Raw genomic sequence first — 27,941 nt, 5'->3', positions numbered from 1 at the left:
AATTTCTATATGGGGTCTTATGCAGCCCTTGGGGATTGCTAAAGCTTTTGGATAGCATCATGAAAATTCATTATTATTTATTAATGCATTAAGCCCCTACTGTGGGTCCAACACTGCCCTGAGGGCTAGAGAGAAGACAAAGAAAGAGCTCTCTCTGGAAGACTGTGGGTATGTCCAAGAGAAAACACCCAAACCTGAGGCTGAAAAGCGGGTTACTGTTACTGGAGGAAATGTTTTGGTCTGTAGGACTGACACCCCGACTTCCTCACCCATCAGCGCTGGAGCTGATCTGCCAGCATAATTATAAGGCAAATGGTGCCAACCCCGCAGGAATGCACGGAAAAGGGTTTGCCCAGAGGAGAACCAAGTTAACCTCTAATGAATGGGTGATACTGGCGCCCAGGCAAACGGAGAGGAGCTTTCGAAGCCACCAGAGCAGAAGCACACAAAAGAACCGCCCGCAGGCCTGCAGCTGCAGGATTCGTACCCACATTCTCACCCCTGGGATCCGAGTCCTGGGCTGAACGTGGGGTACTACTGTCACCGCCACTTTTCACTGACTCGAAAAACACTTCAGTTCAAAAAAACCCTACGCTTGCCACCCAAAACAAAACGTCAAGACAAACTACAACACCGGGGTGTTCGGGTAAGTGTCTGAGGTGAGGTCGGGGCGCATCTCGGCCTGGGGCCCGGGGGGCCCGTCCGCCACCGGGGCCCCCTCACGGCCCACCTCACCGCCACGCGCCCCGCCGTCCTGCCTGCGCACGGGCGCCCGCGGAGACGGAGGCGGGGCAGCCTGCGGCTCCGCCCCCCGACGCGGCCCGTCAGCGGCCGAGCAAGGTTTTGCTTCACTCGCCCGCAGCGTCAGGCCGGCAGCAGCTCGAGAAGCGGTCGTGCGGCAGCATGAGTGCAGGCTCTGATCCCGTGGTCATCGTCTCGGCGGCTCGGACCGCCATAGGTAAGTGGCCGGCGGCGGTTCAGCCGCGGGGACCCCGGAACCCCTGGGATGCCCCGGAACAGGCACCCCGCGCCTTCTCGGGCCTGCCGGCGGGCAGCCCAACCCCGTCCTCGCCCGGTGAGGCCTACTCCGCTTCACGTGCTCTGATTGGGTCCCCGGGTAGAACCACCGTGCCGCTCTGCATTCCCATTGGCTGGCGAAGGTAGGCGCTCTCTTTCGAGTCCTCTGGTTGGCCAGCTCCTGGAGGAACCATGTCAGCCCGTGGCCGCAGGGGCGGGGTCGCTGGGTGGTCTGAGCGGAGCCGCGCTGGTGAATGGAGGATTCCTGAGAATTGCCTTCCGATGCGTAGCGCCGTAGAGATTTCAAAGCCCCTGGGCGTGCGGGACCGTGGACCCCTTTTGTTAGGGAAGCGTGGGCCGAGTCCGTCCGCTGGCACTTGGGAAACGGATGCGGGGGTTTCCCGCCGGTCCGCTCGGGACCCGCTCGAGCCGCGCTCGGCCCCCTCCTCATCGCCCGAACCTTCCCTTCTTCCCCAGGCTCCTTCAATGGTGCCTTAGCCACCGTCCCTGCCCATGACCTGGGCGCCGCCGTCATCAAAGAAGTCCTGAAGAGAGCCGCTGTGGCTCCCGAAGAGGTGTCGGAGGTCATATTTGGACACGTTTTGGCAGCAGGTAACTCCTCAGAGATCCCGGCGGAGGTCAGGTTCATTGGAAGCAGCCCTTCAACACCCTCTCACACCCCCCGCTCCCGAAACTTAAGTCTTAACTCACGGAGTTCCGTCTGTTGGGATTCTTCTGTTGCCCCCCCGCCAAGCCCCCGCCACTAGCGGCTGTCCGGCTCAGCACCCTGCGACTTTCCTAGGCGTTTCCCGATGAACCTAGACTAGACCACGGGCCTCCATTACCTTTTCCATTCTTTAGAACGAGGCCCAGCCTCATCCATCAGAGTATACACGGCCCTCCGTATGCCCCTGAAGTGTCACGCATTTAGCAAAAATGTATGAATTCTTCCTTTGTGCCCTGCACTGTGCTAGGTGCTGCGGAGAGTGCTCCAACAGCACAGGTCAAGTCCTTGCCCCCAGGCCCCATAAGGCTCACTTCCTGCTCCTCACAGGGCTGTCACTCCCTGGGTTGGGGACAGGTGAGTCACCAAGAACGCTCCAGTCTCACTTCTGGCTCCCACTGAGTCTGCAGACCAGTGACCACTGACAATTCCTAGTTGGTTATTAACAACTAGATTCATGAGGGGCACTCCTCCTGCTTCTGTTCCCTCTCTCGCTCTGTCTCTCTCTGTCAAATAAATAAATAAAATCTTAAAACAACAACAACAGGGCGCCTGGGTGGCTCAGTCGTTGGGCGTCTGCCTTTGGCTCGGGTCATGATCCCGGAGTCCTGGGATCGAGCCCCGCGTCGGGCTCACTGCTCCGCGGGAAGCCTGCTTCTCCCTCTCCCACTCCCCCTGCTTGTGTTCCCTCTCTCGCTGTGTCTCTCTCTCTGTTAAATAAATAAATAAGATCTTTAAAAAACAACAACAACAACAAACAAACAACTAGATTCATGCTCACTCAGGAGCATAAATTCTAATTGTTCCCAGTGGTAATTGGTAATGCTCACTTACAACCAACTTTTGTCCTTACCCTGAGACCTGGCCCATTCTTTTGTTATATTCACTTTATAGTTTTGTAGTTCCAATTCCTGATTCTCCTTTCTGAAATTGTCCTTAGGGGCTATAAAGTTGGAGCCTACCACTTTCTCATGACTCTCAAGGGCTTTAAAATATGTAATATTCTCAAACTGGCTGCCTTCTGCCCACATCCTCCTTCCTTCCCAGACCCACGATTCAGACTTACTCAGTTGCCATAGGGTCCATCATGCTGGTTTCTCTGTTATCTCCTCCACATCTGTCCTCTCTAGGATCTCCACATTATTATAATACAAATAATAGCTATGTTCATTGAGGACCTGCTGAATGCTGGGCCTTTAAAGCACCCGGCTTAGTGCTTTCATTGCTTTATTGAATCCTGTCAGTAAGTCCGTTGAATCATATTATCCGTTCTGCAAATGATTAAATGAGATTTTCAAGGGCACAGTTTAAAGTGCAGCTAGTATTTGAACCCTCATCTGTCTGACTCCTTAAGCCTAGGTACCCTCCACAATCCTGTAAAAATATTACCTGGGCACCTGCTGTTCTCCAAGCACTATTCTTTCCACTAGGGATAAGCAGTGTTCATATCAGATAGAAATCCTCATTCTCATGGAACTCATATTCTGCTAAATGCCAGGCTATTAGTTAATTATGTGTAACACTCATTTCTTACCTTGAAGATGGGGGTTATGAATAGACACATAATATTTTTATGAAGGAGTTATTTACTTAAATGCATATGTAATTAATTGTAGCTTCAAAAGCAGGAGCCTTAAATAATATCTTTTTTTTAAAATTTTATTATGTTATGTCACCATACAATACATCATTAGTTTTTGATGTAATGTTCCACGATCCATTGTTTTCGTATAACACCCCGTGCTCCATGCGGTACGTGCCCTCCTTAATACCCATCACCGGGCTAACCCATCCCCCCACCCCCTCCCCTCTAGAACCCTCAGTTTGTTTCTCAGAGTCCATAGTCTCTCATGGTTCGTCTCTCCCTCCGATGTCCCCCCTTCATTTTTCCCTTCCTTCTCCTAATGTCCTCCATGTTATTCCTGATGTTCCACAAATAAGTGAAACCATATGATAATTGACTTTCTCTGCTTGACTTATTTCACTTAGCATCATCTCCTCCAGTCCCATCCATGTTGATGTAAAAGTTGGGTATTCATCCTTTCTGATGGTGGAGTAATATTCCATCGTACATATGGGCCACATCTTCTTTATCCATTCATCTATTGAAGGGCATCTCGGCTCTTTCCACAGTTTGGCTGTTGTGGACATTGCTGCTGTGAACATTGGGGTGCATATGGCCCTTCTTTTCACTACATCTGTGTCTTTGAGGTGCAATTGCTGGGTCATAAGGTAGCTCTATTTTTAATTTTTTGAGGAACCTCCACAGTTTTCCAAAGCGGCCGTACCAACTTGAATTCCCACCAACAGTATAAGGGGGTTCCTCATTTCTCCACAACCTCTCCAACATCTGTTGTTTCTTTCCCTGTCCATTTTTGCCCTTCCAACTGGTGTAAGGTGGTATCTCAATGTGGTTTTGATTTGAATTTCCCAGATGGCTAATGATGATGAACATTTTTTCATGTGTCTGTTAGCCATTTGTATGTCTTCTTCAGAGATGTGTCTTTTCATATCTTCTGCCCACTTTTTGACTTGATTCTTTGTTTTTTGGGTGTTGAGGTTGAGAAGTTCTTTATAGATCTTGGATACCAGCCCTTTATCTGTAGTGTCATTTGCAAATATCTTCTCCCATTCTGTGGGTTGCCTCTGTTTTGTTGACTGTTTCCTTTGCTGTGCAGAAGCTTTTTATCTAGGTGAAGTCCCAAAAGTTCATTTTTGCTTTTGTTTCACTAGCTTTTGGAGATGTATCTTGAAAGAAGCTGCTGTGGCCGATGTCAAAGAGGTTACTGCCTATGTTCTCCTCTAGGATTTTGATGGATTCCTCTCACATTGAGGTCTTTCATCCACTTTGTGTTTATCTTTGTGAATGGTGTTAGAGAATGGTCGAGTTTCATTCTTCTGCATGTGGCTGTCCAATTTTCCCAGCACCATTTATTGAAGAGACTGTCTTTTTTCCATTGCATGTTTTTTCCTGCTTTGTCGAAGATTATTTGACCATAGAGTTGAAGGTCCATATCTGGGTTCTCTATTCTGTTCCATTGGTTTATATGTCTGTTTTTGTGCCAATACCATGCTGTCTGGGTGATCACAGCTTTGTAATATAGCTTGAAATCGGGCAACGTGATTGCCCCAGCTTTGTTTTTCTTTTTCAACATTTTCTTGGCGATTTGGGGTCTTTTCTGATTCCATACAAATTTTAGGATTGTTTGTTCCAGCACTTTGAAAAATGTCATTGGAATTTTGATCGGGATGGCGTTGAAGGTATAGATTGCTCTGGGTAGCATAGACATTTTAACAATGTTTATTCTTCTGATCCATGAGCATGGAATGTTTTTCCATCTTTTTGTGTCGTCTTCAGTTTCTTTCATGAGTGTTCTGTGGTTCATAGAGTATAGATCCTTTACCTCTTTGGTTAGGTTTATTCCGAGTTATCTTATGGTTTTTGGTGCTATTCTAAATGGAATCATTTCTCTAATTTCTCTTTCTACAGTTGCGTTGTTAGTGTATAAGAAAGCAACTGATTTCTGTGCGTTGAGTTTGTATCCTGCCACATTACTGAATTGCTGTATGAGTTCTAGTAATTGGGGGTGGAGTCTTTTGGGTTTTCCACATAAAGTTATCATGTCATCTGCGAAAAGAGAGAGTTTGACTTCTTCTTTGCCAATTTGAATACCTTTTATTTCTTTTTGTTGTCTGATTGCTGTTGCTAGGACTTCTAGTACTATGTTGAACAGTAGTGGTGAGAGTGGGCATCCTTGACGTCTTCCTGATCTTAAGGGAAAGGCTCTCAGCTTTTCCCCATTGAAGATGATATTTGCTGTGGGTTTTTCATAGATGGATTTTATGAACTTGAGGAATGTTCCCTCTATCCCTATACTCCGAAGAGTTTTAATCAGGAAAGGATGTTGTATTTTGTCAAATGCTTTTCCTGCATCAATTGAGAGGACCATATGGTTCTTCTCCCTCCTCTTACTAATGTGTTCTATCACATTGATTGTGTTGAACCACCCTTGCATCCCGGGGATAAATCCCACTTGGTCGTGGTGGATGATCCTTTTAATGTATTGTTGGATCCTATTAGCTAGGATTTTGTTGAGGATTTTGGAATCCATATTCATCAGGGATATTGGTCTGAAATTCTCCTTTTTGATGGGGTCTTTGCCTGGTTTGGGGAATAAGGTAATGCTGGCCTCATAGAATGAGTTTGGAAGTTTTCCTTCTGTTTCTATTTTTTTTGAAACAGCTTCAGTAGAATAGGTATTATTTCTTCTTTGAATGTTTGGTAGAATTCCCCAGGGAATCCATCAGGCCCTGGACTCTTGTTTTTTGGGAGGTTTTTGATCACTGCTTCAATCTCGTTACTGGTTTTGGCCTGTTTAGGTTGTCAATTTCTTCCTATTTCAGTCTTGGCAACTTATAGGTTTGGAGGAAGGCCTCCATTTCATCCAGATTGCTCAGTTTATTGGCATATAGTTGTTGATAATTTCTAATAATTGTTTCTATTTCCTTGGTGTTAGTCTGATCTCTCCCCTTTCATTCATAATTTTATTAATTTGGGTCCTTTCTCTTTTCTCTTGGATAAGTCTGGCCAGTGGTTTATCGATCTTACTAATTCTTTCAAAGAACCAACTTGTAGTTTTGTTGATCTGATCTACTGTGTTTCTGGTTTCTAATTCATTGATTTCTGCTCTAATTTTAATTATTTCTCTTCTAATGCGTGGCTTAGGCATCGTTTGTTGCTTTTTCTCTAGTTCTTTAAGATGTAGAGTTAGTTGGTGAATTTGGGATTTTTCTATTTTTTTGAGTGAGGCTTGGATGGCTATGTATTTCCCCCTTAGGACCTCCTTTGCAGTATCCCATAGGTTTTGGACCGATGTGTTTTCGTTCTCATTGATTTCCATGAATTGTTTAAGTTCTTCTTTGATTTCCTGGTTGACCCAAACATTCTTGAGCAGAGTGGTGTTTAGCTTCCAAGTAAATAATGTCTTTTTTTAATTAACTAGCATGCTATGAGTTTAATTCAGGGGTATTTTGATTCCTTTTTTTTTTAAGATTTATTTATTTGAGAGAGAGAGTGTGTGTGCACGGAGAGGGGCAGAGGGAGAGAGAGAAACTTCAATCAGGCTGCTCGCTGAGCTTGGAGCTCGCCTTGAGGTTCAGTCCCAGGGCCCTGAGATCATGACCTGAGCCAGAATTAAGAGCCAGCCGCCTAACCAACTGAGCCACTCAGGCGCTCCTCATTCTGTCTTTTTAATAATTTCTCCTGTATCTGTTTTCAGTCTCAGGGCTACCAGTCTAATCCCAGATACAGAACACCGTGATGAATATAATCTCTAAATTTTTGTCTGTGACCCATGTGCTGGTTTTTGCTAACAGACTCACTGAGGAAAGGTACTAGGTGTGGGTGTATCTGAAATTGGCAATAGAGTGACCATTGTAAAAACATTGATCCTTTGATAATAGACAATGGGTACTGAGAATATTCGAAACTTTCCACTCCATTCCCTTCCCTGCTACGATTATGTGTGTAATGTATTTCTTCCCATTCCCTGAAGGAGGTCCCCACAGTTGAATTATAGAAAGGTATTTGTCAGTTCTGATTTCGTACATGTCTTGTTACATAACCAGTTAAGCAGGTGTGATGAATATCAAGGAAGGGAAGAAGTTTTCCTCTTTAACCCTCTTACCATGCCAGATGTCTTAAGCCATGATCATGGAAGCTCATACCCCTAGTTAGAAACATGAATAATGCCCGAGTTCTGCCCTGTGTTTAGAAGAGAGAGTATGCTTATTCAGGCCCTGTCAGAAGATCACCAGAAGCATGTTTCCTTCTTATGATATTAATAACTTCCTTGTGTAAAAGAAAGCTTATGTCCACAAACAAAGGATAATCCATATTCAGGGGCCCTACTGGCAAGTATAGAGTGGCCATGGGCCTTTTTCTGTCTGGTTGGGAGTGTGGCTTGGGTCAGCTTGACTGGGAAGTGACAGGAGCCCAGTTGTTAATCTGATATCTGTGCCCTTTCATCTAAATATTTTGCCCTTCTCTTTGATTGCTGTGAGGTCTCTGTGTTCCCTCTGCCAGGTTGTGGGCAGAATCCTGTTCGACAAGCCAGTATGGGTGCAGGAATCCCTTACTCGGTTCCAGCATGGAGCTGCCAAATGGTCTGTGGATCAGGCCTAAAAGCCGTGTGCCTTGCAGCCCAGTCAGTAGGGATAGGAGACTCCAGCATTGTGGTTGCAGGAGGCATGGAAAGTATGAGCAAGGTAAGCCTCTGGAGAGATGGCTGTCACTCACCTCTCACTAATAAGCTCATGTCCGTACCATAGCGGAGTAAACTGACCCATAGCAGAGCTGAAACCAAACAGTAAGCCCTGAAAAAATTGATTCAACTTTGAATCCCTATCTGGATGGTTTTATTTTTATTTTTTAAAAGATTTTATTTACTTACTTGAGAGAGAGTGAGCGCATGAGCTGGGGGGCAGGAGGGGAGGGGCAAAAGAAGAGGGAGAAGCAGGCCCCCCACGGAACAGGGGGTTTGACACGGGGCTGGACCCCAGGACCCCGGGATCGTGACCTGAGCCCGAGGCAGACCTTGACTGACCGAGCCCCCCAGGCGCCCCTCTACCTGGTTGTTAATTAGTCTTCCAAGTTGCACGGGAGATCCAGGTTGTAGAAAAAGCGCATCAGCCAGTGTGACTGGAACAGAATACACTTTTTTCCAAAACGTTACCAAAGCATAAAATATTTTCTGAATTAGACCTATAACATTAGTCAGTTGGTATCCCTATCTCAAATTTTCTCATTATGGGGAAAAGTCAAAAGCAGATGTTTTGACTTACTGACCTGCCCTTGACAAGGAGGACCCCAGGGACCCAATTTAGTTGACCTTTGGGAAGCATAGAATGTGGGAAAGAGGACCAGGTGGGATTTGTTTCACCAAGGTCCAGCCCTCAAATTGGCATGGCAGTGAAAAGGAAGAAGTATACCCCCGGCTTCCTACAGGTAGTTCAGGGTCTGACCTGGGGATCCGCTAGACGGAGGCCGATTCGGCTCAGCAATTGCTGAGGCCCAGGAGGCGGTAAGTGGAAGGTACCAAACGGCATCAGAGTGACTGATGGGAGTGCACCAGTGTCTGTGTGGTACTTCACAGGTGCTCTTATACATAACCGCCACAGCAGCCCTTAGAGGGTAGGTGGTATCGTTCCCAGTTTACAGATCAGGAAACTGAGGCCCAGAGCCAGAATTCAAATACAGATCTTCTGACTCCCAAATGTTTCCATCCTATTATAGCTGCTGTTGAATTGGTAGGAGTTAAGAAGATCCCCACCCAGAAATCCCTTCCCATTAGTTAATTAGGCAACCTGATTATTCTCATTTTAGGCATTATGTCTTTTATCAAAATAAGGGACACACTGTTAGCATCTTTTATGCTTTTAGATGAGCTCCTCATTTAACAGATAACTTGTTGCCTCTTTGGAAAGAATAAATGAGGTCCTTAAGGAAATAGGACACAGAAGGGAGAGATTTGGTGGTAAATGGAAATAGGTAGGTAGGAGAGTAACAGCTTCTCGGGAGTAGGCAGGATAGAGTAGCCTTCCGATTCCAAGGGTCTTCAGGTCCCAGACCCTGGGTGGGGAAGAGGGTGGGCCAGAATTGTGGAGAAGGGTCACAGAGGGGGGTCTAGGTGAAGACTGAGGAACCACTGGATAGTTGAGTGGGACCCTATGAGGAGGACTAGTCAGACCATCCTAAATCCATTTGTATTTCTTGTTTCCAGGCTCCTCACCTGATTCATTTGAGGGCAGGAGTCAAGATTGGGGAAATGCCACTGGCCGACAGCATACTCTGTGACGGGCTTACTGACGCATTCCAGAATTATCACATGGGCATTACAGGTAAGGCAGACACAGCCGAAAACAGACCAAGTGCAGAAAGGTTTACAAAAGATCCTATAATCATCAGCTTTGCAGGTGCTTTCCTCTTGAAGGGCAGGGACCATGTCCTGATCCTTCTGCATCACGGATGGCAGGGCTCCTTCCACTTTGCTGAGCCCAACTGAGGAAATAGCCTATGTGTGTGTCGCCCCCCCCTCCCCCCCCACCCCTGCTGTGACTCCTTGACCTTTGCAGTTTAGGGGTGGGTGGGGCTTCTGAGCTCTGAGCAATCTCCCATTTTACTATGGGAAGAAACCAGGGCCCACGAACCGCGGTTGTGTGGCCAAGGCAGTTATCAGAGATGACTGGGTACTTCTGGTGCCTCACGCTGCCTTCTTTGTGCTGTGCAACCCGGCCTTCCTTAGTCGCCTGCGGTTCAGGTGAACCAGCAGAGCAGCCAGAAAATCCAACGACCTCCTGTCTTTCCTGCTTTTAGAACATAAAACTCAAGAACAGAAGGGACATTTCATTGTAGTTGAAGAAACAAGCCCTGAGAGGTTACACACCCTTAAATGTATGTGGCAGTGGCTCTGGGTCTAGGAGAAGTAGAAATCAGACAGAAGTCAGATGAGAAAGTGGGGGAAAGAGCAAGAGTCTAAGCAGAGGGGACAGTGTGTGTCAAGGCAGAGGAGTAGTGAGGAGCTAAGGCGTCTTGGCCCCCATGAGCTAGAGCGGCAGCAGGGACAGCTAGAGAGTGTGGCCACACCCCGGCAGCCTCTGTGTGCACCGGGCCGGGGTCTTCCTGGTCGTCGAGACTGGGCCAGCGGTTCTCAAAGTGTGATACGACAGCCTACTGTCTCAACGTCACCAGAGGCTGTCCCTGAAAATCCAGCTCCCAAGCCCTTTCTGAGGTGTTTCGGGCTGAATTACGACCTTCCAGAAGTCCTATGTTGAAGCCCAAACTGCAGGACCTCAGAACGTGACTGTGTTTGGAGTCAGGGCCTTTTAAGGAGTAATTAAGTTAAAACGAGGCCTTTACCGTGGCCCCGAATGCCGTCTAAGTGGCAGCCTTGTAAGAAGAGGACGAAATACAAGAGATATGAGCGCGGGAGAAAGACCGTGTGCGGACTCAGCGAGAAGGCGGCTGGGAGCGAGGCCTCAGGATAAAACAGACCTGCTCACACCTTGATCGGGGATGAGAAAATAAATTTCTGTTGCTTTAAAAAAAAAAAACCACTCAGGCCAGGATGTAGTAATTAGTAAAGACTAGACTCCCTAATATAGACAGATATAAAACTGGTCAAAATATATCAAGCTACTGTTTTCAAATATCAACCAACAATCATATAAGACTGAGATTCTTTTTTTTTACACGCTGCTGGGGCCCTTATTTGTGAGGACCTTCCAGAACCCTCCATATTCCCACTCGAGGCTCAGCCCCCAGTACCCCACAGCTCGGCCTCCTGCAGGCTTCTGGCAGGGGGTGTCTGGAACAATCCAAATTAGCAGCCGCCCCCCACTCCCCTTCTCTCTGGTTCCGGACAAAGCCTGTCACTCCAGGGAAGGTCCTGCATGATCTCCACAGTGGTGTAGGCATCTCCAGTGGGCGTGGCCTCCGGAGCAGGCTGTGGGGGATGGTTGCCAGGAACTGCCATTTCACTGGCTGCTCCCCGTCTCTTGCTGGCACCTCCTCTGCTCCTGGAGGGCTTGTTCTAACAAGGGTAGATGCATTCCTTTCACACAAGTCAGTACCCAGGCCTTCCCCACGGAGCCTCCGTCTGATGCCTATCAGCTCTTTCCTCCTATCAGCCTCGGGAAACCCTTCCTCCTAGATTTATATGGAGGAACATGTTGTTCTTCCATTTCTGGTGTCCGAGCTCCCCAAGGACAAGGTACTGCGAGGCTAACTGGGCTTGGAACGGCTCCACCAGCTTGGAGCAGACCAGGACCCTGTGCTGTCGGATCCGTGCGGAGCCCCCAGGGTCATTCGGGATTGAGTCATGTCCCAGAGCCACAGCCTGCCGAATGTTCTCAGTGTGCCCACGTCCGGAACTTGGCCCAGGGGAAGTAATAGATCCCAGGTTTGGGTAGCATCCGAAATAGTTGAGAGGGCTGTTTGAAGATTCCTGTCAGGGCACTGGGGCCTCGGCTTCCCTCTTTCTGCCCCACAGAATCCCATGATCAGGGAGGGGCGGGTTAGAGCACCTAGCTTTCCCCCACCCAGAGCAATTTTGTTGCCCTTCTTCTGGGGTCCCCTCCCCAGGGGCTGCTCTAGGGCTCCCCTGGACGAGAGTGGGGGACTTGCCCACACCAGCCCCACCTCTACCTCAAATGTAGTCAGTTGCAAGACTGAGATTCTTTTTTTTTTTTTTTTTTTTAAAGTAGGCTCCACACCCAGCGTGGAGCCCAGCGTGGGGCTTAAACTCATGACTCTGACATCAAGACCTGAGCTGAGATCAAGAGTTGGATGCTTGACCGACTATGCTACCCAGGCGCCCCGAGATTCTTGAAAGAAGGGAAAACTTCACTGTCACTGACTTTTTACCTGGGGGGATGGTGGCCATTGAACTGGGGAGGCCAAGGTCAGAGTTTGGAGCTGCTGAGATTCCTGGAGTTTGAGGGGCAGAGTACTGGAGAGAAGGAAGCTAGGAAAGGAGCTCCAGAAATCTCCATAAGGGTTCCCTCAACTCTTGGGTCAAATACTCAGCTATGCATGTGTAGGACAACACCCTACCAGGTCCAGTAGAAACAGCTTCTAGGGAGTTGTGAATTGATTACTTGGAGACATAGGAGTTCTGACCCCGCAGAGTAGAAACTTTACTGAACCCACTGGACACTCCATTGACATCTCAGAAAGACCACAGTTTAGGGGCAGGGTCCCTCTAGCCCCAGAGTAAGGACTACTCTAGACCCAAACTAATAAGCTTAAAAAAATAAGCTTCAAAAGGATCCAGATGATCTGCCAGTATGTTAATGGGAATGAAACTCAGTGTACTTGCTAAAGATAACAAAATCTGGATGTTCAACAGTATAGCAACTGTAATGTCCAGCATGCAATAAGAAAATCAGGAATGTGAAAAGTAGTGGGTGAAATTGGATGAGGAAGAAGGCATTTCATCATAATGTCAAAATAACTTCCCATAACTTCCTAATTAATTATAAATGGAGGAACACCTGGGTGGCTCAGTCAGTTAAGTGTCTGCCTTCAGCTCAGGTCATGAGGGTCCTGGGATCGAGCCCCACGTCTGGCTCCCTGCTCAGCGGGGAGTCTGCTTCTCCCTTTCCCTCTGCCCCTTGCCCTGTTTGTGCTTTCTCTCTCGGTTGCTCTCTCAAATAAATAAAAATTAAAAAAAAATTATAAATGGAAAAATAGTAACTTTACAGTGTAGAGACACTTTAACCAAGTGATCAAAGCTCACGCCACCCGAGATCAATAATATCACAAGTATCCTGATTAAGATTCACTGAGAAGGTCATGTCAGTGGGATACCTGCTTTTCTGCAAAATCTTAATCTAATCTTGAGGAAATCTGAAACCTAAATTGGAGACATTTGATAAAAGAACTGGCCCCTGCTCCTCAAAAATATCAAGATGAAGAAACACAAAGATAGTGTGAAGAACTGTTCCAGTAAAAAGACACTAAAGAGACTGACAGTGAAGTGCAGGGCATGATCCTAGACTGAACATACAAACTAGCCACAGAGGACATCCCTGGGACGCATGGACATCCCTGGAATATGGACCAAGAATTAGATAATAGGCCTGTGTCAGTGTTAAATTTCCTGATTTTGAGAGCTGTGCTTATGTAAGAAAATGGCCGTTTGGGGGAAATACACAATGACATTAAAATTTAGGGATAAAGAGGCATGATTATAACTTTTTCTCAGATGGTTCAGAGAGAATGATGTAAATGGGGCAAAAATATAAACAGTTGGTGAATCTGCATGAAGGACATTTCTGAAAGTTGACAGTTACATAGAAAGGAAAAGAGGAAGGAAGCAAAGAAAAAAATGACTTCTTAAGAGTCACTGCGGCCTCCCCGAAGTCACTGGCCGTGGGAGGCCGGACGGCTGCAGAGCACTGTCCCAGCCCGGCAGCGGGCCTGCTCGTGTGCGGCGGGGGCTGCAGTGCTCGGTTTCAGGTGAAAAACTTGAGCTACTAAAAGCCAGTTCCTGAAAATGTTTGTCTTTCGCTTCATTATTATTATTTTCTTTCACAGCTGAAAATGTAGCCAAAAAATGGCAAGTGAGCAGAGAAGATCAGGACAAGTTTGCCGTTCTGTCCCAGAACAGGACAGAAAGTGCACAGAAAGCTGGCTATTTTGACAAAGAGATTATACCAGTTTTTGTATCTTCTAGAAAAGGTGAGTATATAGATTGTAATGGTTTGAACATTGGCGTGCCTATTTATGCGTAAGAAAAAATAATACACAAAAAATAATACACAGGAATGTCTATACATCGTGTCTTAGTTATGTCTTTCTGGCTGCAAAGAAAAGATTGATCTTGGATACGCCTGAAAATGGCAGGGTGGGGGTCTTGTTTCTGGGGTGCTGGAGGGTGAAGAACATGGGACACTGTGTCAGCACTGAGCACTCCTGGTCCCAGAGTGTCCACACCGTTCTGTAGATGGAGCAGGTTTTGTGTGAGAAACTGGAGCATTGGCTCCAGTTTGGCTCCGGTTGTTAGGAGGCAACAGTGACGTTTTGCCCCTCCAGGTGCAATCTCCTCAGAGGTGAACATCCATTACTTCCTGTATGTATCTGCATACATTTCATATTTCATGAGGTTGCGTGTTTTGGGGTCCTTTGCTGTTACCGAATATGGAATGCTCCGGTCAAAGAGCTGTTACTGAAAACTGTCCTGTTGCCCATAAGTGCCATTGCTTACGTCCAACCCTTAGGAGATTGCCTTTGACCTTCCCTGATCATGTCGGTTTGTAACCAGCAAGTCCTACGCTCCACACCTTATCCACCTTTTGCACAAAGAACTGCCTTCCTCAGAAAGGGCTGTGGTTGTGGAAGACACTTGGAAGTATCTCATGAGGACAGTGCTTATGAAATGTTTGAACATGCAACTTTTTTATGTGTGCTTTCCCGTTGGAATGAAAGTGTTTTTTTAATAAACCTTCTTTCCATATCTGAAGCCTCACGCATCATGTCTGAGGACTCCACCATTCCTAATACACTCACTGCCATCTCTGTACTAATTTTGGTTAATTCATCTTCCTTTGCTCAGGTCTTACTGAAGTGAAAGCAGATGAATTTCCTCGCCATGGGACCAACATAGAAGCTGTATCCAAGTTAAAGCCTTACTTTCTTACAGATGGAACAGGGACGGTCACCCCAGCTAACGCTTCAGGTTAGATTTCCCAAATGGCACGTGGGGGAAAACCATCTTCTGCTCGGTCTACCAAATTAATGCCTTTTTCATTCATTATTTATGTACGAATTATGCTAAGACCTTTAGTTGCTTGAAGGGAAGAGGTAGTTTCTCATATTTGATCATTACTTATCATCGCCCTATTTTCAACTTAACCTATACATTAAAGAATGGATTTGACTTCCTGACATCCTAACTAGACCTACGAATGAAAAAGCAAACTAGGGAACCACAAAGTTTAATCTCCTACCTTGATGCTTTTCCAAAACCAGAAACGCACAATGCCTTATGTGAGAGCAAGGCTCTTTCTCCCATTTCTTCTCATTACTCTTCCCTCCCCCAGTCTTTTAATCTTTCCACTTTCCTTGGTTAGAATGTTCTGTGGTCACTTAGGTCATATTGCCAAACTTAGCATTTCTAACTACACTGTAAAACAGGAATTATGGCACATGACTTTGCCAAGCTGTACTAAGAATAATTGAGTGCATGTCTTCAGGTGTTAGAGAAAGTAGACACGGGTATAGAACTTAATGAGCCTTTCAAAAATGAAGACGTTCTTATTTTACAGGAATAAATGATGGTGCTGCAGCTGTGGTTCTTATGAAGAAGTCAGAGGCTGCTAATCGAGGGCTCACACCGTTAGCACAGATAGTTTCCTGGTCACAAGTAGGTGTGGAGCCTTCCATCATGGGGACAGGACCGATTCCAGCAATAAAGCAAGCTGTGAGTTTAATTCTGAATGTTAGCACCTGTTCTGTTGGTAGAACGAACCTCTTCGGGACCAGACCAACACCCTGTAATTCCCTTTTCAGTTTCGCCTTCTTAAACCTTGGCTCAGATCCTCTCCACTCCAAAATGCCAAGGTTGAGCTTTTGTTTATCCCTATCAGATTTCATTTGCTTTCTCTTGTATGAGTCTTCCCATTGGCCTTCAATGAGCTTGTTCATTTAGTTTTCTCTCTCTAGTCTCCTTCCCTGCCGAAAACAGCCGAGAACATTTGGATCATAACACTTCTTAGTGGAACCGATGCGTCACCTAGATCATCTCACCTACGCTTAAACATGTTACTGCTTCAAAACTTTTAAAATCCAGGCGGATGTTTTATCCATAGTCTTAGAATTGGTATCACTAGGTTCATGTGGGAACCCTTAAGAGACCCTTTAATATCACAGTCTGTTGTTCTGGTATCTACAAGAAAGATTCCACCTGGGCTTTTAGACCTCTGTTCCATTCATCTTTCCCTTAGGTTGCAAAAGCAGGTTGGTCCCTGGAGGATGTGGACATATTTGAGATCAACGAAGCGTTTGCAGCCCTCTCTGTTGCAATAACTAAAGAACTGGGATTAAAACCGGAGAAGGTAAGCCCGAGCAGGCAGTCGCCAGGACAGCAGGCGGGTGAATATTTGCAATGCAAACTTGATTGCAAACCGCAAAACCCAGGTACAGAGCCCCACAGCGTGGCAGGTACTGGCCGTCTTGTTAACTGGGCGCACACTGGGAAGCTCCGGCTGGGATCAGGAGTTATTTTATTGCTTCCCAGGGTGAAACCCCTGGACTCCATTCACTTTTGACACAGAGCATTGTGACTCTTCTGAACTAGTAAGGTAGGGTGGATGTCACATGGGTATAAAGTTCCTAAGCAGTTAAAATAAAAGTGGAATTTGAAAGGAGAGTTTACTGGTGTAACGTTAAAAGGGAAAAGATAATTTAGGATTTTTACCCTATATCCAGAGAATAAATGGTATGTATCTTTTCCCTCTTAGGTCAACATTCAAGGAGGGGCTATAGCCTTGGGCCACCCTCTTGGAGCATCTGGCTGTCGGATTCTCGTTACCCTGTTACACACGATGGAGCGGAAGGGTGGACACCGTGGTGTTGCTGCCCTGTGCATCGGGGGTGGGATGGGCATAGCAATGTGTGTTCAAAGAGGATGAAATTGCTTAACAATTAATCATGCCTAAACGCAATTGGAACCTAATCTTTTTAAACTAATAAGGTACTAAGTTTACAGTATGTGAAATCACAGGACCAAAGTGACGATGGAAACCATCTTTCATAAGAAGCCAAGGCTTGAGAGCTTGTTATTTTTTAATGTGTAATACTCGAGGAACAAGAGAAGTGCATCCAACCATTGTTTTAAATAAAAGAGAAAGCAGATCAGTCATCAAGGGCCCCCGAGTGAACGGCATCTTCGTAACCTCCATGCTTGTCCTCTTTGCTCTCAGGGTGTAATTTGATGAGGTCATCAATTCGCAGAATGGTAATTGCAGCTTCTGTTGCAAACTTCAAACTCTTCACTTTCACTATGGTTGGTTCAAATACCCCTGCTTGTTTGTTGTCTCGAGGTTTACCATTAACCAAATCAAGACCAATCCTGCAATTAAAAAAACAAACGCTAAACAGGTTCTTATATAATGCAGACCTATCCCATTCCAGCTCTTTATATCTGGCCACTCCACTCAAATGTTCATCCTGGAAAATGTTGGGACCTTATGGTAAAGGCCAGAGGATAAAGATACTGTTTCTAAACATCATTTAACATCTTAAACAGGGACTGCTTAAGAGGATCCAGATCACCCCAAAACTCCCCGCTCTGCCTCTGTGGGACCCTTGTATAGGTACAGGGACTACCCAGAGAAGCAGGAAGAGATTTGGGAATCAGGGATGCTAACTAAAATATACCCATGCTAGGGGCACCTGGGTAGCTCAGTTGGTTAAGCCACTGCCTTCGGCTCAGGTCATGATCCTGGAGTCAGGGGATCAAGTCCCGCATCGGGCTCCCTGCTCAGCAGGGAGTCTGCTTCTCCCTCTGCCCCCTCTCTTGCTCATATAAATAAATAAAATCCTTAAAAAAAAAAAAATAGACCCATGCTAATATAATCACTAGCTATCATCTTTTAACTTAAAACAAAAGCTACACATAGAATACACGGGTGACCATGAAAGAGACAAACTGTATGCTTACCATTTTAGATTTTTGCGTTCTGGGTTAACTTGAGCCTCATTATGGAAAGCTCTTAACTTTGCAACCAGATCTGTGGAGTCTTGGGCAGCATTAACTGCCAGTGTGTTGGGAATAACAAGAAGAGATCTTGCAAACTCCGCGATGGCAAGCTGTTCCCGAGACCCCTGAGAAGAAAGACGAGCTGTCATCACAAAAAAACCCGCAGCAGCAGTGCCGGCCTCAGAGAAGGCCTTATCAACCAAATGCCAAGGATGGTGTCCCATACCCTTCTTGAAAAAAACACGTTATTAGATGTTCTTACCATGCTGGTTGCGTAGTTCTCAAGGTATATGGAAAGGGCTGCTTCTACAGCACCCCCACCTGGAACCACGGATTTTGACTCCAAAACTCTCTTCACCACACAAAGAGCATCATGTAAAGAGCGCTCCATCTCGTCACACATGAAATCATTTGCCCCACGTAAGATAATTGATGCAGATGTACGAGCCTTAGTGCTATTCAAAAAAATAAAGGTAGAATTCTGATGTCAGTAACTTTTATAAAATAAATCTACACAGAAATTCACTGTAAGCACCTTAACTGATTCCTGCTCAAACAGTTCATTCAGACACAGAGCAGCAGTGTCTGGGCCGCACAGAGGAGATGAAATGGTCACTCCACCTCCATTAACCACGGCCTAACATTGTTCTCTCCCATGCGTATAACCACTCCTATCACTGAAAGACTAGAGCAGCAAATCAATGGGAGGGTGACCTACTAATAAAATCTGTACAGCTTTGTAATTTAGAAAGCAGCTTACTTTTTGATCAAGATCAGCTCATCATCACAAATTCTCTCCTGTACCACCTCTTCAGCTTGTCCCAGCATTGAAGCTTCAAAAGTTTCTTCTCCTTCCAAATTGGCCAGGGTTGACAGAACAGTTGCTATTAAAATGATGACAAAGATCTGTAAACATGGTTTTCCTATGAATGTTTTCATATCCGGTCTTAAATTCAGAAACATGACAAAAGCAATGTATAGATGCAAATTTAAGGTTTACAGTTAAGCATCAGACAAACCACTGTCCTTTTATCCTAACATGGAACTATGTCATTTTGAGGTAAAGAAATTCAAAGAACTTTTCCAGTAACATGAAAAATGGCTAAGATGTATCTGTAGCACAAAGCATTTAAGGGAGTAAGTAAAAACTTTATAATATTTTTGAAGCTGCTTAGAACATTCCAACATAAAGAGACATGCTGGTGTATATGGTAACGTGACACACCGCCGCTGGGAGCCAACAGAAGCCCTACCTCCAGAAGCTTTAGCGATGCGTTTGAGGTCCCTTTTTAAAACTCTTCTAACTGCCATAGCTCCTGTCTCCACAAAATACTTCAGACACATGTCGTCAATTCCACCGGTGGTTAGAATAACGTTGGCACCAGTAGCCAGGATCTTCTGGATCCGCTCCTTGGTGATATCAGATTCTCTACAGAGACAGGATAACCCAAAGTTATCTTTTGTGTTGTTAATCTAGTTCTAACTTCCATTAAGTACTTTCCACAAAATAAGTGCACATTAAATTACATCAAACATTCTTTCCCTTCTGTGATCAAAATTTAAATCAATTTACAGAAAGTTCAAATAATTTAAAATTATCACTTGTCTCCCCCACCCCAATGGGAGTTCCTAACCAAACACTGTGGTCAGGAAGGGAACAGTGACCCTGCCTTTAGGGATCTGGCAGGGAAGCACTGTCAACCATGCTCTGAAAAAGTGTTACTACAATGGAATGCAGAGATGGTGAGAGGCCAGGCTCCAGCCTGCCAGGTGAGACCACGAAAGCCTGAAAGTCTGGAGTTAAGAGGGGTGCAGCATTGGAATGGCCAGAGGAACCAGAAAACGGAAAACCTTTTGTACGGATGCTAGAGTGTGGACTGTTAGTAAGTTTAATATTTCTAAATAAGAGTATTATCAAATCTGTCTTCAAAAGGATGCCCTGACGTCAGGGTGGAGAGCCCGCACTGGCAAGATGGAGGAGGAGTGAGGTGAGGAGGTGAATGGAGACCGAAGACCATGTCTGAGGAGAACACATGGTCTGAACAGAAGTCTGAGTTTATGGTTGAGGTGATGGGGAGGGTCAGCCAATGGCTCCTGGGGTAAAATGCTGCAGGATGAGAAAGAGTCCAGTTTTCAAGAGGTACACCTGAGGCCCCTGTGTTCTTCACGCGAGCCTGCCAAGAGGCAAGCAGACACAGAACGGAAATCATAAGCGAGCTATGGGGAAGGGTAACAGATTTGAAGAAGGCAAAATACAGATCACTGAAATAATCTCACTTACCAAAGAATTTTTAAGGTAGAATGAATTCAAGATGAACCTCAAATTAACCTCCCCAAGAATACTGAGCTAGATGCCACACTGTGGGCAGGAGCTGCGAAGCCAAGCACATCCTTCAAGGCTCTGCCTTTAGAGCTTACGGTCTGAGCCCTACAAAATCGTGCTCAGGCCCAGGAAGATCAAGTACAGAACTCATGGCAGAGTAGAATTTAGATTGAAGGAGAAAAGCAAAGCTGCTTTGAGAGACTGGCCAGCTAAAGAATAAGTAAAAAATTAACCAGTCAAAACCAGTAGGCTGAGAGTATGTCACAGGCAGAGCAAAGAACATTACTAAGGACCAGCAGGGTAAGTTTGGAGGATCTTAGTTCCAGGTGTGGCCAGACCACAGTGAAAAAAACATGTAAGAAATTAAAAAAAAATCTATTCCAGAGCCATGGGAAACCTACAAAAAGCTCTGCCCTTGGAAGTGATGAGGTCAACGTGGCTGCTGTGTGGAAAACAGTCTGGGAGAGGGAATGAGAGTGAAACCCCAGTTGGGGCGCCTGGGTGGCTCAGTCGGTTAAGCGTCTGCCTTCAGCTCAGGTCATGATCCCAGGGTCCTGGGATCGAGCCCCGCGTTGGGTTCCCTGCACCACGGAAGTCTGCTTCTCCCTCTCCCACTTCCCCTGCTGGTGTTCCCTCCCTCGCGGTGTCTCCCTCTGTCAAATAAATAAACAGAAGTTAAAAAAAAAAAAAAAAGGGTGAAACCCAGTGACCAGCTTGGCTTGGCTGCCCCTACAACAGCCTTGGCAAGAGATCTGATTAGGGATTAGGGGAAAGGCACGAGGTACAAAGAGGAGTTAAGAATATTTCCTAGTTTCCTCTGAGGGTCCTCAACACTAAAACGGCAAAAGTAGATTTATGGGTACCACCTTAAGTTCAGCTTTAAACATTGACTTGGAGATGCATAAGAAGTGTTCATAGGTGTCCGGAGCTCAAACAGATTTGGAAGTCTCCAGCACAGAAATAGTATCTGAAGTCCTAGGAGTGACAAGGAGTTACCCCGGGGATAGCAGAGCAGACCCTGGGGCTGCCCAGGCAAATACAGACGGGGCAGTATCACAAAGCCACTCACCACTTCTCCAAGTGTTTCAAGAGAGTAGTCAACCAGCTCGATAAAGGTCAAATGAAGATTCAAAGTGTCTAGTGAATTTTACCCTAGGCACCACTAGTGACTTTAGCAAATGGTCTTCCACTGGAGAACAAAACAGAACTGAGAAGACGAAAAATAAAGTATAAGAACACAGTTTTTCTATAAAAAACGTGGGATATCCAGCTGTGAAGAGATGGGGAAGGATGGGGGTACCGGGAGCAGGAGGCTTTTATTTCTGGTTAAGAGAGCTACAAAGGGGCTGCAAGTGGAATTTAGAAAAGGAATAGAACTAGCAACGGAATAGAAATGGAATAGAACTAGTAACGGAAGATGCAGCTTGAGAACACTTACACTAGAGGAATTTGGTGGAAGAAAGGACAATTTCAGTTTATTGGTAAGAAAAAAGTACATATGCAGATCTAAAAGGAGAGAGCATGCCTGACTCTTGGCACAGATTTCTTGTAGGTTTGGGTCAGTTTCTGTTTATTTTTTAACAAACCAACTAACCATTAAAAAATATGTGAACGATATGGGTCAAATGGAAGCAGGCAGGCAAACTGAACTCTAGGTCTCTAGCATGCTAGCCAATCAATAACCACGTAGTCTCCCTAGCACCTGGTGTGCAGCAAGCATGCAATCAGCACTACACTGTTATCTGAAGAGCCATGTTCTTGGACGTATTTTTAATGTTAATCACACACAGAATCAAAATTTTCATAGTACTTTTATACCAAATCTATCTTAAAACACCAAGTCACCACCATTTTCTAACTTTCCAGCAAAAGTTTGACTTCGGTTAAAAATTAATTTTTCGGGAAGCCTGGGTGGTCAGTTGTTAAGCGTCTGCCTTTGGCTCAGGTCATGGTCCCAGGGTCCTGGGATCAAGTCCCACATCGGGCTCCCTGCTCTGCGGGGAGCCTGCTTCTCCTTCTGCCTCACCCCCTGCTCATACCCCTCTCAAATAAATAAATAAAAATCTTAAAAAAAACAAGTTTATTTACTTACTTTTTAATTTATTTGACACACAGAGAGAGAGAGCACGAGCACACAAGCAGGGGGAGTGACAGGCAGAGGGAGAGGGAGAAGCAGGCTCCTCACTGAGCAGGGAGCCTGATGTGGGGCTCGATCCCAGGACCCTGGGATCACGACCTGAGCCGAAGGCAGACACTCAACCAACTGAGCCACCCAGGCGTCCCAAAAATAACCAAGTTAAAAATAAATAAAAATTAATTTTTCAAGTCCTCCAAGACACCCACACTTAAGATAATCAATCCAGTTGCATTATCACCATCCTCTGCTACCTGGCAACTGGTTGATTACTTGCTGTTACCTAGGAAGTGTGACATTCCTTGTTTTTATTTTTTTAAAAGAAGATTGCATTGGGGGGGGCAGGGGGCAGCAGGGACAGGCACACTCCCTGCTGAGCACAGAGCCCATCATGGGGCTCCATCTCAGGACTGAGATCACGACCTGAGTCCAAGTCAGATGTTTAACTGACTGAGCCACCCAGGTGCCCCACTCCTTGTTTTTAGTATACTTTTTTACTGTCACCTGCTCTAAAAGAAGTATAATTTACAAACACCTCTTTCAAAGATCAAAAATAAACTCTCAACATACCTCTGTCTAATCTGGTCCAGTTTCTCAGGGTCTGTAATAACCACCTGTACACCAAGCTTCATTTTTGTTTTCTGCAGGCTGAAGTCAAGGCAAGCAATTTTTGCATTAACTATTCTTTTGGTCATGCCTATAATTAAACAAATTAAATCCTTTTGTAAGAACTATAAAAATGTTACATTTTATAAAACACAGCTATTCTTAAAGCATAATAAAAGCAATGACATTAAATTTACTATCCTTAAAGATAGAAATTTACATTTTTATTACATTTAACCCTACAAACAAATTTTTATGGCCTCTACCCATGTACTTTAACTTGCCTTTTTCCTAAGTTTTATGTGCTTAAGTTACACAAGCGAAACTGAAAACCTGGATGTAAAATTTCCTTTTCCCCTGCGCTTCCCTAAAGAACAGTAAGTGCTAGTCTTGCATAGCTCACCTGAAGGACATACATAGTACGTAGTCCACAAAAAGCAAACTTCAGCCTTTAGTATCAAATCCTAAGCCTTACCCTGGGATCCCACCACACAGTTGAGCGCATAGCCACTGATGAGCATACTCTCCATCTGACTTCTCCCATGAGCTTTCAGAACATTAACGGAATTGACTGGGTAGCGAGGCTGGCCTCTTACATCTGTGTATTTAACTGCAAGTACAGCATCTACTACCATATTGGCAAAAAAATCACCATTTCTAAGCCAAGAGTTAAGGAGAACAAGAGACATGGAATGGATAATGGGTGCACACAAAAATCAAGGGAATTCAAAGGCACTTTTAGCAATCTCATCAAAGAAACAAGCATTAATCATGCCATCAAAATACTGGAGTACTATTTATCATTGCTTGCAATTCATATTACTACGACACTTTATTTAATCTCTCCCCCTGGGAAAGCAAGGAAGGGAGCAAATAATTTCAATACAGTTATCACTCAATACAAAAACTAACCAAGATCTTGCTTTTAAAAAAGCCTAAACTTGATTCAACCATCACAAGGATACATTCCAATGATTTTGGAAGACATCGATGTCTTAGCAGCATTGATCAGGCAATCTCTTCCAAGTTCATCTGTGTTAATAATTAGATTTTCACTGATGTATCGTACTGCCTCCCTGTTTGAAGTGTGTGAGAGAAAACATTTATAAATTCACTACTCAACTTTTTTTTTATCACTGTCAAAATGTGTTAGGCACAAATTTTCTGTTTGGCCATTTCATATAGGAGGAGGACACAAATAAATCCTCCCTCTTCAGATCATGGCAATTTTAATCTATCCCATAAGCATAGCCACCAAAATCTATTATTGGGAGAAAATGTGGTAGTCAAATGGGAAAAAAAAACACACTAGCCCCACTTCTTACTTCAAATATTACTACAGAACAGCACTTTTTCAAAATAAAATTTAGTCATTAACATTTAAACAACACAAACTGTTTACAACTGTAACATCACATAACTGTAAAATTTTCTCTGAATGCAAACAAGCTTACTTGCAAGCAAGTCGATAGCCACTAATAACTGATGTGGGATGAATTTTCTGTTTGACTAGTTCATCTGCATTTTTAAGAAGTTCCGCTGCAATGATAACCTGTTAAGAAAACATTCATTGCTCTTAGTCTGACAACATGTGCAATGCATATGTAAAAACAACACTAAAATGATCAGCTTTATCAACCAAAATGGTGATGGCAAATAACTGTTTATCGGGAATCTGAAAAAAAAAATATAACTGTACAGTTTTTTTTTTTTTTTTTTTGAGAGGAGAAGAGAGAATCTTAAGCAGGCTGCATGGAGCTGACATGGGGCTAGATCTCACAACCCTGGGATCATGACCTGAGTCAATTAAAGGACTGTGCCACCCAGGTGCCCCTTACAGTGTTTTATATGCAAATGGCCAAAAGCTGATAGGAGCCTGAAAACTGTTCTGGCTTACAAACCAGTTCTGCAGAACAATAGTAGAGAACTACACATCTACTACCTTTAAAAGATTAAGTGCTCAACAGAAACCAACTGAAGCCTCTACTACTATTACCTACACTGTTTCAGATTATTGGTTTATTTTAAAAACCATTCTTCTATTGGTGTATACACACACACACACAATGGAATATTACTCAGTCATCATAAAAGAACTTACCATGTACAAGGGCATGGATGGAATTAGAGAATATTATGTTAAGCCAAGTAAGTCAATCAGAGAAAGACACTCATATGATTTCACTCATGTGGAATTTAAGACACAAAACAGGATCACAGGAGGAGGTTAAAACAAAATAAGATGACAAAGGGGGAGACAAACCGTAAGAGACTCTTAATCTTAGGAAACAAACTGAGGGTTGCTGGAGGGGAGGTGGTGGTGGGTGGGGGATAGGGTAATTGGGTGATGGACATTAAGGAGGGCATGTGATATAATGAGCACTGGGGGTTATGTGCAACCGGTATCACTGAACTCTACTTTTGAAACTAATAATACACTATGTGTTAATTAATTTAAGTAAAACTGAAAAAAAAACCATTCTTCTAAAGACATTAAAAAATCAAAAACTGCTGCTTCTGGGGAAATTATAATCACTTTATTTTTAATAATATTGTAACCAAGTTACTTAGAAACTATTTTTGTTATTTCAGAAGAGGTACATTCCATTTTTTCATGGTTTGAACTTTAATCTTGAAATATAAACATTTCCTCCAAAAACCACTGCCTGTTTCTTTAAAGCTAACTATTATTTGCTCCTTACCAAACAACAGTGTTTCTATACTACAAAGCACACTACATCGGTTTGCGAGATGATCCTGAGAAGTTTGTATCACGTTATTGTTCCTGTTTACTTTCCTGCACTCCCACCGTGAACTCTTGAGATTGCCCATCAGCATTTAATATAAAACATCTTTTTTTTCTGGTTTAAAGCCAGTAACATTCTTCCCCTAGCTAGCTATAAAGAGATTTTTAGGAACTTCTAAGTTTCAGGTAGTGAGAGGAGAAAACTTTTTTTAACGAGGGGCTTGAACTCAGGACCCTGAGATCAAGAGTCAGACGCTTAACTTACTGAGCCACCTAAGCAACATAAAAACAGAACTTAAAAAAAAAAAAAAATCCTCTGTATGCGATGTATACATACTGTTGTAGCTGAAAAACTCATGAAACTTGTGAAAATCCACATTTAAAATGAGTCAACTATATTATCTCTTAAGTTTCTCTTCTTTCAACAGTACAAACTAGCCATAAGTACTGATTTTCAAATTCTGTTTCTGAATCATTATGCCAGAAACAACTTGAATTTTCTCCCTTAAATATATAACTTATTTCTGACTCAGAAACAAATGACTTGCTTATGGCTTCACTTTGTCGGAAGTTCAATTTTAGGAAAACAACTAATCTACAGCCATCTACCAGGTGATAAACTACCTACCACTGAGGTGGTTCCATCTCCCACTTCTTTGTCTTGCAGATCAGCTAGCTCACAAAGAACTTTAGCTGCAGGATGTTCTACCTCCAATAACTTCAGGATAGTTGCACCATCATTAGTAATGGTTACATCCTAAGAAATTTGCAGGGAAGAAAAAAGACAACACAATCACTGGCAAACACAGGGCATCCTTTAAATTAACACAAACCCATTATCACCTTTACCACACCTTCCAATACCAGCATTGTGATAAAAACAGAATTCACATAGCTAAATGCTTAAGCACTGTTATTTTCCTTTAAAATAACAAACAGGTGTACTTACACCAATATCATCCACCAACATTTTATCCAAGCCAACTGGACCAAGAGAGCTTTTTACAATATTGGCAATGGAAGCCGCAGCCATAACTGTAGAAATGAAAAAAAAAAAAAAAAATAAATCCACTGCCCCAAATGACATCCAACAGCCTCCGGATTTCCCAAATCTACAAATCTATCCTAATTACTTAAAATAAGATGGGCAGGCATCCACACATTCAAGGTGTTCGCGCTCTCAAGAGGTTCAACAACAACAAATGTCTTAATTCGTACCGTTTGCTAGGAAAAACGCATTTTAAGTACCACGCAGGCTAACGTTCAACTGAAATTTCCTCAACCAACTGCACCGTGAAAACCTGTCAGCGATGGGTGGGTCAGAACCGGAACTGGGCACGGAGCACCCGGCATCTACTGCAGATTCGAACCAATGGGGTACAATGGGCAAGTCATCTGGATTGCGGCCATTCGTTCCTCAGCGAAACGAGCAGTTAAGACTAGTCTTTTCTGGGTAATGGTCCTAAAACGAGGCGCAAAGGTTGAGATACACGCTCATGCTAGTTAGAGTCGGAACCCAAGAGGCGCAGGGCACCCGGACCAAAGGGGATTCGAGGCGTGACCGGCACGTGTCACTGCAGGGAGCTGGCTCTCCAGGTCCGGGAGCGCTTTTCCAGTTCCAGAGCCTGGGCATCCGCTGCCCAAGCAGACGCAGCGGGGACAGATCCCCAAAGCGTGCGGGGCTCTCCGGAATTCCTCGCCTGCGGGGAGAGGGCGCTGCCGCCTCACCGCGAAGTGGCGAGACACGCGCGGTCGGACCCCAGGCCCTCTCCCGGGAGAAAAAGGAAAGGCACTGCGCCCGCAGCCGCACACCGCCGTGGGCCCGGCCCAGGCCTTGTTCGCCCTTACCGTTCTGGGAGCGGATCGCCTCCCCAGTGCTGCGGTCTCCGAACACGGACAAAGGCCCCTCCATCTTCGCGGCGGCGTACACGTCGAGCGGGAAAGCAGCGTCTGGGTCCCTAGGCTCGGCGGCGGCGGCGGCGGCGGCTAAAGCGTGGAACAAGCCCGAACGAGGCCGCGAAGGCTGCTGGGAACACCGGTCCCCCCGCCCGGCCGCGGGGCAGGGCGGGAAGGAAAGAAGGGCTAGGCGGGGAGCGTAAAGGGCGGAAGAGCAGGAAGGGAGGAGCCGG

At 44.9% G+C, this 27,941-nt stretch overlaps 2 protein-coding genes, 2 non-coding genes and 1 pseudogene across 4 annotated transcripts; 1 reads left to right on the top strand and 4 right to left on the bottom strand.

Moving 5' to 3' along the window:
- The first annotated feature begins 824 nt into the window (after positions 1 to 824).
- ACAT2 (acetyl-CoA acetyltransferase 2) lies at positions 825 to 17,167 on the top strand. The gene is made up of 9 exons (XM_027601902.2): positions 825 to 958; positions 1,495 to 1,629; positions 7,827 to 8,008; positions 9,523 to 9,640; positions 13,839 to 13,982; positions 14,857 to 14,979; positions 15,569 to 15,723; positions 16,247 to 16,357; positions 16,763 to 17,167. Exons 1-9 carry the CDS (start codon positions 904 to 906, stop codon positions 16,931 to 16,933), a joined length of 1,194 nt encoding a protein of 397 aa, XP_027457703.1. The 5' UTR covers positions 825 to 903; the 3' UTR covers positions 16,934 to 17,167.
- Positions 11,276 to 11,713, bottom strand: LOC113926666 (annotated as a pseudogene).
- On the bottom strand, positions 17,051 to 27,896 carry TCP1 (t-complex 1). Its single transcript, XM_027601901.2, has 12 exons — positions 27,661 to 27,896; positions 26,762 to 26,847; positions 26,441 to 26,569; positions 24,521 to 24,618; positions 24,032 to 24,142; positions 23,542 to 23,723; positions 23,031 to 23,157; positions 19,257 to 19,432; positions 18,764 to 18,887; positions 18,266 to 18,458; positions 17,965 to 18,128; positions 17,051 to 17,373 (listed from the first exon to the last, which is right to left on the bottom strand). The coding sequence occupies exons 1-12, from the start codon at positions 27,722 to 27,724 to the stop codon at positions 17,157 to 17,159; spliced, it is 1,671 nt and encodes a 556-aa protein (XP_027457702.1). The 5' UTR covers positions 27,725 to 27,896; the 3' UTR covers positions 17,051 to 17,156.
- On the bottom strand, positions 18,583 to 18,712 carry LOC113928171. Its single transcript, XR_003521848.1, has one exon. It is a non-coding gene; the product is annotated as a small nucleolar RNA SNORA20 (small nucleolar RNA).
- On the bottom strand, positions 24,225 to 24,364 carry LOC113928176. The gene has a single exon (XR_003521853.1). It is a non-coding gene; the product is annotated as a small nucleolar RNA SNORA29 (small nucleolar RNA).
- Positions 27,897 to 27,941: the final 45 nt, after the last annotated feature.

Source organism: Zalophus californianus, chromosome 7 (genome assembly GCF_009762305.2).
Source record: "Zalophus californianus isolate mZalCal1 chromosome 7, mZalCal1.pri.v2, whole genome shotgun sequence".
Lineage (NCBI taxonomy): Eukaryota > Metazoa > Chordata > Mammalia > Carnivora > Otariidae > Zalophus > Zalophus californianus.
The sequence above is the reverse complement of the archived record's forward strand: the minus strand, read 5'-3'. Positions and strand labels throughout refer to the sequence as shown.